The sequence below is a fragment of the Ischnura elegans genome, chromosome 10 (genome assembly GCF_921293095.1).
Source record: "Ischnura elegans chromosome 10, ioIscEleg1.1, whole genome shotgun sequence".
Classification (NCBI taxonomy): Eukaryota; Metazoa; Arthropoda; class Insecta; order Odonata; family Coenagrionidae; genus Ischnura; species Ischnura elegans.
Genome location: NC_060255.1, coordinates 65,832,289 through 65,844,567, shown reverse-complemented (window position 1 = coordinate 65,844,567; position 12,279 = coordinate 65,832,289). Strand labels below are relative to the sequence as shown.

Sequence of the window (12,279 nt, the reverse complement as noted above, 5' to 3'; positions counted from 1 at the left end):
CCTTTTCTTGAGAGCATTTTCCTCCGCATCGAATGATGAATCGTCAGACGTAGCTGCGGAGAAGCGCAGCTCCCGCGATATCCTGGATGTCGAGGGCAGCGATATAGATGTCAATTCACCGGCAACCTCCGTTCCCAGATCATCGTCCTCAGAATCGAAGCACAGGTCTCATCCTTACTACCACTTTGGGTCAAAATCTCCAATATCTGTTGATCCATTTTCAATCTCTTTGCCATGATTCCAGCTGCAGCAAACAGAGATTAAAAAACACTGGCGGTACACTGCCAATTTCTCACGACGAATACAGTAAAGTTATCACTTGCAGAATGAGAACGTCAAACGTCTGAACCCAAGAACGACTGAGACAGAAGTGAAGGAAACTTTATAATCAAAAAGAATTGTGGGTATGTGAACAAGAATGAACTTTACCCATTCTGAGAAATACGTTTCTATACTGATGGGTGGAATTCCAGAGAAGCTCTTCAAGAGTTATATCAGCCCGTGGTGGAGCGTATTTTCCAAACAAAATGAGGGATTTAAAAAATTCCGAGAAAAACAATTATACTGATGGATGCAATTCCAGAGAAGCTCCACAGGTGTTCTGAATGCCCGTGTGGAGCGTACTTTCTACCTCGAGTAATGCATTTTGAAGAAATAGTTAATGAGATTTTTGGAAGGGTTCGAATTCGATAAGAAAAATTTTAGGAGCATATATTTGGCATTGAAATGATTGATGCATTAAATCCGTTGATATTGACCCTAGAACTTCGTTTAAAATTTGACAATGCTCAGAAATAAATGAGGAATTCAATTCAAAGTCTGCAATTTACGTGCAAGCAACAATTATCCATGTGCCAAATACATATAAGCAATTCATTAGTTGACTGCGAACCAATGCCACAGGTATGGTGGTAAACCCGGAAAGTAGGGAGCACATCAACCCTCAGAGTCCGAGATAATGCGGAGTGCCCGCTGCAAGGGGGCGAAAAAGGTTGGAGCTCAGAGGGTGTAATAATCCGCTAGACCCTTCTTAACGAATACCCTAAAAAAATGCTCCGTACCACGAGAAAGATGAGTCTCTTGGGGCTCAGTACAGCAGTAATGCTAAGACGAAAACTCCGCCGTCTTGAAAGGGTTAATAGGTGATTATTAAGAGATATTTCCCTGAGCTCTGTGCCTCATGCATGTATTGATAATCTCAGACGATGTAAAACTCCTATCTACTGAGTCTTGTATAGCAAAATAAAATCAAATATTCAAAACATTGCATTCAGTCGACCCTTGCTTTTTGCTACTAATCCGTTCTGCTTTTGAGCAAATTCGATTATATGTTGAATATGCCATATTACCAGACTGATATGTATATGTTCCTCGACTGTTCAAGATGTTTTTCGTTTATAAATATGCCATATATTTAAATAATTGACAACATATTACGCAGGTGGGCACATTATCGGTGACAGTTGAAATTTAAAAGAACACCCACAGAATCAGCTCTGATCACATGCCGAATTTATTGTAAGTTGAACCCATCTCATAAAGCAGGGGTCAATTGTACTTGCAATAGATTCCAAGAAATACAATAGGAGTCATTTTTATACTGGAAAATAAATTAAATAGACAAATCTTCAATAACAGTTGATGATTATTCATGTACACTACAAACCAAAAATTTTCAACATATGCAGAAAACCAATATGTACTTCATGACCATGTTATCACAACTATAAATTGATAAATAATACAGGACATGAGGTTACTGTTTTACTGACTTCTCAAAATCACTCTTAGTATTGCAATACATAATATGATTATCCAACGCCTAGTGTATTGCAAGCATGTGGCAGCATTGAAAACTAGTTACCACTTAAAGACAACTGGTTTCTTCCTCTGTAGCACTAGGGAAATTCGTTAGCCTAACCCAATATTACTATACAACTTATTTTACAGTTTTGTGTGATACAAAGTCATCACAGAGTCAATCAACATTTAACCAATTGGTGGTCAAAGCATATTTTACAGTTCATTCAATAATAATGCATTAAATTTTTTTTCAGTCAGTAAACTTGCACCTAATATCTATACAGGTTACAGGCTCACATTTATACAATCACGCACGACATCACTTCACTGCAGCATTTCATACAAATCAGTCATTCCATTGTGTCATTTCCAGGTTAAAAAAACCTTTCAAGTATCACTTGTATCATAGTATTTCATTCATGGGGCATCAAATTGGTGTCCAAACATTCTTCTTTCGAAAGCTTTGTCTTCCTTTTCACACAGTAAAGCACCCTTGCACCAAAGCATTTGCCAAAGTCTGGAATGTATGTATTATGTACAATGATGAGGCATAATTTTATAACTTCATGTGGAAAAAGCACATGTGGCCCTTAACAGTCTTCAGAGCAATGCAGTAAGAAGGTTGACCTTGTATTCTTGTCCTCTCAATAGGTGCAGCATTAAAAAAGGTCACATCCCACCACAATTCATTAAGGCATAGGATTAAATAGCTTCTTGGAGAAATGAAGAGAAATAGGAGAGAATTTTGAGGCAGGGGAACTATAGAAACCATTCCCATGTGAGATAACGTTCATAAAAATATACTGATTGCATTATTTAAAGAGAAATTTTCGTCTTGAAGGAGGGAATTCATTATAAAATAAAATACATTTGTATGAATCATAGTGGAGTCAAAGCTCGATTTTCCTTGGAGTAGTTATAGTATACCAAACACCTTTCTCTGAAACAGAATTGCATTGGTATATATATTGTATGGACAGAGGTCACTACTCAAATGTAGGTATACGTCATGAACTCATTTCATCATATGCCTGAATTATTTACAATGCATTCGCAATCTTGTCCTCACTGCGCATGACTTCTGAAATGGACTTATGCAAATTAATTCATAGGTATGCATTCCACTATAGCTTCAATGGGCAAGCCAAATTTTGCTTATCCTAAAAAAAATAGGATCCAGTGAACAGGAGGATTTCAAGAAAATATAATTTTGTATTTATATCTTTTTTGTAAACTTGTTTTGCTTCAACTTAATTTCTCAACTTCATCTCAATTTGTGATGTGTACCAAATAATCAATGTAACAACAGCTACCTCTCCTCAGACAACAGTTTTAATATCCTTTTCTCATGCTCCTAATATAATGCAGGTATTTTTTTCAATTGTAGACCAACTATTTTTTGACATTTTATGAAAAATTTTATGATAATACTTTTTAAAACCAGTTTTACATCAAATAATCAATAATCTCATTCGAGATGGCTCTGAAGCAAAAGAAATCTTGAAAAAAATTCTGGGAGTGGGATTTTATCGGGAAGGTAAGAAAGCAATGATGATAATGTGGACAATGTCTGTGAGTATATGCTGAGGATAGGGCCTTCATCATCAGTTAGGTCGACTATGGAGGAACCTGGTGTGGCCAAGGCATTGACCTTAACCAAGATAATCTCCAGTTGATAAGGAGTATTGAGGGTGCCATTATAATGATTACATGATCGAGGAATCTTCCTGCACTACCATTGTCACTTCCATCGCCAGGCCTGTACGAAGATCTGTCATTCGGACGCCCACGAAGTTTCAGATCTGAAGCAGAAAAATACGATTGATATAAATTATTAGATATAGAAATAGAACTCTTCTCCATATATATACACTTACACTTCTCTGGTGTTTTCATCCAAAATGAAAAAAAATTGCTTAATCCTTTGCCAACATGTCAGCAATTTTATTGTAAAAAAACAGAAGTATTTGCGAAAAATTACAGAGGAGAGTAGCAGTTGAACATTAATTGAATGTTAGATTTCACGTATGGCAAAAAATAGATCAAAGTTTCAACTACCTGAAATTCAACTAATTCATTTTTTAAATTTTAGTTGGAGAAAGCAGTTCAGACACACATTGGAATTAATTATTGTCTCAGCACAGCATAGAAATTTTGCCCTCCTTGTAAATATCGTTCAAAATTTGAAATCTTGAAGAATAAAATTTGCTGACAGATTGACAGAGGAGTTGTTTGAATTTTTCATTTTTGGCCAAAACTCAAGAGAAAAACATGAAGTTTATTGGAAAAATACATTTGAAATGTACATGATTATATTTAAAATTATACCTTATAAATGGAAAGCAAAATTGATGCAACATTGTGCCAAGCCAAAAGCACTTTTATGCAAACATTACTTAATCAACTATGATATATAATAACTGAGGACCACCTAATATTTTGAGAAATCTTCTCTGAAGATGACGTGAAGGTACACATTATCTTCTCCAAAAGAGACAGTCTATGGTAACATCTAAAATCACAACCAGAAAAACAATTCTGATAAAATCTTGTGTGAGTATGACATCATGGAAAATAAAGAAGAGCAACTAAAATAAAAAACTTAAATCTTAGCCCAAAACCCTCAAATTAGGTTATGAAACTGTTTTGCTCGCTTTGAGATAAGTAACTATTTATAGGTGGTGTAGACTCATGTATTGCTACACAGCTGTTATTACCAGTTAGAATTAGGTTAAGCAATGCAATGCATTTTCACAGGTATTTCAAATCCAAATAAGGTTAAGCCATATGTTAGCAACTTGATGTCTTAAATATGATCTGCATTTACCCTTGATGAGGATAATTTGATTATTTATAACAGGACTATCCATACATCTCCACATCCACATTTATTTCAAAGAATTATGCTCATGTTCCAAAGTTAATTTAGGTGCTAGTACGCCTGCTGCCTCCTTCGCAGGCAGAATCTCCCTGGTGTGTTATCAAAATAAACCTTGTCCTTTAATATTTTTCACATCACTTTAGTGAAAGAGAGCCATTGGAAAGATAGTGCTAAATATTTTGTTAAGTATATTTTGTCCCCCAAAATGAAATAGACAGCAGAACTTCTGAAATATCTACTGCCCGGCACGCACATGTGTGTGTGAGTGTTCTATACTCTCTAGGATAATCCAACTTATCTGTCCCACTGCACAGTACTAATCATATTACAGTGTACTGCAGTAATTTGGAATACAATTTCTTTAGAAGTTAATACTTAAGTGCGCACAATTTTATATAACCTTTTTTTATAAATGAAGTCTGTCATTACTTCGACTTGTCGTTAAATAGGTTGTCATTAAGTGAGGACTTACTGTAACTGTAACTGAGCCTTGTTACCTTTATTTGGTACTCTACTCATCCTTGGATGTGGTGGAAACATATATAAAACGTAAATATAGTTTTCAAGTGGAATTTGAAAAGGATCTGTCATTCATTTGGATGCTCTCTGTCTCTCTTACCATATTCGCCTCAGGATTTTCTTATGACGTGAATATTTCTTTGGATTTCTGATGTTGGACACCACGTCACTGCTGTCAAGCAGACCTAAGAAGACCTCACCCATCATAAATGCCAGGAAGGCGTAAAACCCTATGCCTACATGCAAACTTTCTCTTATTATCTAAATTCGATTAAGTTATCTAAAATCAATGATAAAAATATTGCATACTTGTTAATTTTAAATGGTGCATTGATTTTGCCTTCCATAATAAAAGCAATGGCTGTATTTCCAACAAGATATTTATGGAAATTTCCGAGTTTTCCATTGTCAAGGATCCCTAAGTAAAGGCCAAATCTATGTTAAATTTTAGGTTGGAATTAAAAATAAGGGATATTTTACCAACTAAGCAAAATATGTAGATTTTTTATAAAATTTCACTCTATACAAATGAATTACTGCATTGGATAAATCAATAGTTGTATATATTTTATAAAGCTTAGTCTTGTAACACAATGATTGGTATAAAAATGAATTCTGAGACCAAGATGATAATGGTAAAAAGAACACAAAAACAGACAAATTAGGTATACATTCATGGACTAGCAAAGACAGGTTCATAGCATTCAAGCAGACTATGTAACAAGATATGAAACTTATTAAAATATTCAATGATTTGATACAACAGCACATGTTACATTATAAAAATCTGAGGTAGAACAGGAAGACTTTAATTATTTTTATACTGATACTATCCCAATATTTACACTTAGGCATAGCATGTATAAAAACTTAGTACCATTGCAATTAAAAAAATTTTGCCTTTACAAATCAGGGCAAGAAAAGTTTACCTTAGTAGGTGTGTTAGTTGAGGTATGAACATGCTACATTTACAAAATGCACTACAGATCCATATATTCCATGCATTATAAGAACAAAAATAACAAAAAATGCAATAGAAAATTGTCGCAATCATACTGGATTGTTTGGTTGAAATTAACCCAACAAGAAAATAATATGTTTATTTCATCAATTGATTTCAATTATGCTTTTTTGTAAATTTTATGTGTCATTCAAAAATGTCCCTGCTTTCCAAAACTAGAGATATGAGATGAATATGATGGCATATATTGTAACTGTCGCTGCTTGGCCAGTTCCATAAGGGCCTTTCAAATGGGTGCTTTGGGAAAAGGAGAGCTTTCGTACATGACATCACCAGCAATTTTTGTCTTTCTTCATTTGTTATGTGCGTGCATGTAGATGTGTGCGTGTGGAATCCCCCCCCCTTCCCTTTCCTCAACCTAACGTATCCTTATCAAGTGCATGAGTAAGAGGCAGGAGAGTGAAGTGCGTTCCCCCCCCACCCCTCTACCACCGTGCATAGTGACTCAAGTCGGTGGCTTTCAACCCCCAAGGTTTTCCCCACCCCCTATGATGAACGAAGAAATTCCCCTCCCAAAAATTGACAACGGATGTGTGACGTGTGGTTTTTTTTCCCCATTTTCCCTCCTTTCCCCCCCCATCCATGATTTTTACCCATCCATTAGGGTATAAATTGTCTATGCGCATAAGTCCCAGGGTGGTTTATACGAAGGATCCACATAGCTGATATTCTTGGGGTCAAGACCTTTAGTCATTGCCATGAGCAACCAGTTGTCACGGCTCTTCATCATTCGGCTCTTGACTATTTTTTGTGGTCACATTGCTGATCGCGATCATTGAGTTAGCCTATCTCGACATAAGGAAACTAAGACGTGGGTGGAGGAGAGAAAATTTCTGAAGTGACGTTGGAGGTTGGACTGAGAAGGAGGAGGCAGCTTTTTGGAAATAGGAGACGGTACGGGAGATTTTCCAGTGCTCGGAAAAGGTCAACCTCACGCACTTCACCAGCAGCTCTGTCCATCACGCCCGTAGCAGAAGGCGAATCAACTGCATAGTACAAGCTGACCAAAGGAATCTGTGTACCAACGACTATGGACCCAAAAAGGCCTGATAAATACTGTCCATGCCCCCAAATCTGAATTTTTGCCCTCAGAAGGAAGAGACAAGTTAATGAGAAGTCCCCATCAGTGCTATTTCTTGGTACCAAAATATAACCCCAGTGTTTGAGGTTCCCCCCCAAAAAACAGAAAGCCAACATTTAGCCCTTTATTCAAAGATTGCTATAATTCGTTGTTTCCTCCCCCCCTTTTCTCTTGTCCCTTATGTGTGATTGCGCGTGTATGTGTGATTTATGTTTTTTTTGGACTGTGGTATAAGGATAGGGAGTGTATTTTATTTTGTTTGTATTTCATTGTTATTCAAATTGTTAAAATCGATGCAGTGCTTAAGTAATTATGATACATTCAATAAAGATTAAAAGTGTCTCAAAATCTGGTATGAAATTTGACTACGGACTGAAGGAAAGAAAAATGTTCTTTATTTCTTGGTTGTTTTCTTTTGTTGTTTTGATAACGTCATTTTAGGGTTTAGCTTATTAATTATTTTTGCTGACGTCAGAAAGGTCAATTATATGTATTTTTCAGTGTGTATTTTACGTGAACCAAATTGTCATTAAATTTGCATCGAATGAAAATCTCGTGTCGGAAGTTCTCTTTTTTACAAGCACCAGTCATTGAAAGGTCCCAAAATTCCCTCACCTATTTCCCGCTTTCTTTTCCTCACCCGGGTGCTTCGGGATCTCCCGTGCATTCCACGCCTTACCCATAAATGCCCGAGTACCTCAAACCCTCCCACTTCTCCCCTTGTATGTGTAACCTTGCCTCACCCACCCCACCCATCGGCAGACCGGGGAGAGGAGAGAAGGGCGGGCGGCCAGAAGTAGGTTACATAGATGGCGCCCAAACAGGGACGAGGTTACAATATATTATAGGTACAATGTACAATAACTCTAAACTCATGAAACTCATGTGGTAAAATATATTCAGATTAATTGAATAATTTATATAAAAAATGTTAATTTGATTTTGACATTTATAGGTTTCTAGGTTTTTACAGGCTTAGTGAGTTATTTATGATTTGGATTCCAAGTGAAAAAAATTTAAAAAGGTTTTTCCAATAGCTCCAAGTGAATAAAATCAACTGTTTTTTTCTTGGGACATTCCTTCCACTTGCATGACTACAGCAATCGGAAAATCCATTACATAAACAGTAAAGGTCCTACTGGAAGAGGTACTGTTCATTTAATGACATTCATAGTGTTTACATATATGGATACACGGGTATAATAATTATGACTAACATTCAGAAATTTGAAAATAACACATGTGAAGCAGCTGAGAAGGGCATTCCAAACATGCATATCATGGTAAAGCAAGATAAATAACAAATAGAAAAGTATGCAATCAAAAACTGTGATCCAAAAATGCATGGAAAACCATATACATATTATTAATTCTTGACCTGCATTTTCATTTTAAGCAGATGTAGCTACCTTAAGTGACTGAGTTTCTTTCTATAAATTCAGACATCGATGATTGGTTACTGTGAATTTTGCAGAGTATTGACGAGAAATTAACCAAGAATAAGATGGGTCGAGGAATAGTAAATATTGCATGTAGTTTCTTATTTATTGTCTGACATTACTTACGGATTGATTCCACATCACATTTTGACGCATGTGCCAGCATTGAATGAGCTGCTTGGCAGTTCTCACTGTCTCTATGATGGGTATTCATCTAAATATGATTTCCTCCGGCACTTTATAAAAGTTTAACCAAAGGGAAGCTTATAAATGGGTATATGTTCACTCATGTGCATATGACATCTGCATATAAGTACATACTAAAATTTTCTAATACCTTATCTTTATCTATGCTTCTTTTGTATATTAAGTTTTTTTGTCAAAGCAGAGTATATTCCAATGAGTATCAACACTAATTATCTACAGTACAATAAATTGAAATGACATTAATTGATAAAAAAATTAATTTTTAATCTGTTGGAAAATTGTGTATGATGTGAAGATAACAGGAATCTTGAGCCCTCTCTCTACCTCGGTGGTTCAAAAATTGGACTCAAATTGTGTTTGAAATACAGTTCGTACTTAATAGACTAACTTCAGCTCAATCATCTCGAGCTGGAGTAATGCTCGGTGATAAATTTTACAAAAACATTTCATTTATCTAAATTCTTGTCAGTAATAGTCTGCCACTTATCAAAAACTAGCATTACTATGGTAAATTGTTACATGGAAGTATTTTTACGAGAGATTTTTCATAAGTGTGAGGTGATAGCAGCAGACATCTAGGAACTTGGTGTGTACATAACTCATTTTGAATTGGGACTCAACGAATAAATTGCGGAGTATAGCCTTAGCAAGCTATGGGACTTGAGTGAGGTCTCATAATATACCAGCTCGATAACTGACGTGAGTAAAGTTTGAGTCAGGATCATGACTTGCTGAACACTCTGGAAAAAGGACCCAAAGTAGCAAGAGTACTGGGTTTCCTTAGAAATTGTGTTAATGAGTGTCTTACACTGATTGGATCAGTGATGGATGGTCTTAAATGGTCAAATTGCTTTACATTTCTGAATGCACTATTTTCTGGTGCATTTTCATTGTCTCAAGGCTAGGAATATTACATTGTGCACCCTATTACTGGAACCACAAATGATAAATGTGATAGGATGAGCCTAAAGAAATGTGTATCTTAACTTTATGGTTCATAATTCCACTTTTCACATTACATGGAGGCTGTGTTCCTTGATGTAGTCTTGTAACCACATGCATCAGTTTCTATAAACTGACACATGTGAATAGTCAGTTTTCAAGTTAAAACAGGAATAAAATCAAATGGAAATGGATGGTTACCAGATTAAAAACCACACTTCAATTTTACTCTCATGTAAAAAGACACAAAAAGGACATCCATACCTGCAAAAAATATGAATTATTATTTATTGGGAATACCTGCAGCATGTGAAGAGTATAGAAAAGCATGAGTCAAGAAACAAGGCATGAATATCACCAAAATTATAGAGAAGAAAAAAATTAAGCTAATATGTAAATAAAAGAAAGAAAAACTTCTGCCTTTGCACACAACTTCATGTAAAAATCAAAAAGGCCGTTGAACCCATTTTGCCTTTGCGTTTCTCCCTTCATTTGTTTTTTATTTCGTTTGTGGGAGACCTCCTTACCTCTCTCCCTCATCACTTCCGTCTCAGAATCGTCCATGATCTCGTTGGTCTCGTGCGAGTGGTTCCTCTCCTTTTTGGCCCCTTTGAGCTTCTTCTCTGTGGAGAGAGACAACTTTAGCGGGGGAGGGGAGAAGGGAAAAAGATATGCTTTGTGTGTGAGCGCACGTGTCATTGTTACGTCCAAATGTTTGACCTCAAATAGGGAAGGTGGAAATGGTTCATTTTATGTGCATGGGCTGAGATGCTATCAGTATGAGGAGATGATTGCTTAGAGTTTGAGTGTGACCCTCGCCATTGGAACTACATCAGGATATGGAGATCTCATCTACTCCATTGAAGTCATGGTGTCCATTTCGAGTGGTCATTTAGGAAGCAATGGCATATGGGTTGCATCCCTCCCGGAAAAAAAATGAGGAGATCAAGATATTTGTATGTATTTTAAGGAGCTCAAGTAGTTTGTCCCGTATTTGATAAATAAAAATGTTAGATACAGAAAGCATTCAACATGTCTATGCTTCAGAAAACATTTTGAAACAAATCCGATTATTTCCTAGATATTTAATATTTCTAGAATGGCATTCACAATGTTAATAATGTCTAGATAATTGGTAGGGCTCCTAGATTGCAAGTTTTGTGATCTCATCATTGCTTGTTGTTTTTAATGTGGTAGTCAAGTTCGAAATATAACCAAAATCATGGAAAAAATGGTAAATAACACCAAGAATACTAAAAATAGTGAAGAAATGCAGAAACTATGAAGCCAGGAACATTTTTATTTGTTAAGTTTAAATAGCACAAATTACTGGCTAATTTCCTTTCTCTGTGAAGTACATAATAGAAATTGGAAGTCTTGTAATGAATTAACTGTGATTTTATTCTAAGCTACACCTCATCATAGTCATTCCCAATTGTTGTTCGAGATCTCTCACTCTGAAACCTTTTGTTATTTGCTATCCACACAACTAGCATGAAATGCTGTTTCAGTTGAATTTGGCAGTGATGAGCAGTGGCTGACATGCTGTTATCCTAGACATTATAGTTAGTCCTTGTTAATTCTGCAACCCATGTATGAGGTGACAAGATGTCATCGCAACATGGGTACCTATGCCTTGTGTGCGAGATCAGCTCTCACAATTCTGGTTGTGCAACAAATTGCCCTTGGGTCTGGAGACACCTGTTTGCTGTTACACCAAGGATGATAAGATTGTAAAATTTTTGATAAGTAATGAACCCTCACATTATATAAATCAAAGGACGAAATTGTTAATTGAAAACTTGTATCGAGAAATTAATTATTTTTTAAGGAAATATTCATTATTGTCATAATGTCATTGCAGTCAAATTAAATGTTACAATATTCTTAGAAGTGAATATTATGTACCTATATAAAATCTTTGGGTGAAAGCTGAAAGTATAGATTTGTGGCAGTGTAGAGTGAAATGTGGAATATTTACTATATTATTGATTACCATTCGGATAAATAAGCAATTTTTTGCAATTATGTGTTTAAGCACAATTTTTAAGGATTAAGTACAGTTAACATGTATAGCTAAAAAAATGGAATGATAGAAGAAATATGGATAAATATAAAGTTAAAAGATAGATTAATAAAAAGTATATTTAAAAAATATGAGTATCATGGTTCAGTCATAATTTAAGCAGACTTTTAAGTCAAAAGATTAAGAGTGAAAACAGGGAAGGAAGTGTTCTGATATTGGTCCACCATGAGAACATTACACTACTAATAATCTTTACAGTAAAAATGTTTTCAAATGTTACTGGACTATCTTACGAAAGCGGTTTTTTTAAAGGAGCAGCAAAAGCTATAAGTAAAATACTAGATAGTGGCGTAGCGATGA

At 35.6% G+C, this 12,279-nt stretch overlaps 1 protein-coding gene across 5 annotated transcripts in view; it reads right to left on the bottom strand.

The window, feature by feature from the left end:
* Window positions 1-1,627: 1,627 nt before the first annotated feature.
* Window positions 1,628-12,279, bottom strand: part of LOC124166723 (neurotrimin) — a 313,058-nt gene continuing 302,406 nt past the window's right edge. For 3 of the 5 annotated variants that reach the window (XM_046544386.1, XM_046544381.1, XM_046544384.1), the window contains 2 exons: window positions 10,421-10,516; window positions 1,628-3,605 (listed from right to left, as the gene is read on the bottom strand). In XM_046544386.1, the coding sequence (XP_046400342.1) occupies window positions 3,421-3,605; window positions 10,421-10,516 (281 nt within the window). In that variant the 3' untranslated portion in view covers window positions 1,628-3,420. The remainder of the gene's footprint in view (window positions 3,606-10,420; window positions 10,517-12,279) is intronic. The other 2 variants (XM_046544382.1, XM_046544383.1) reach the window with 1 other exon arrangement.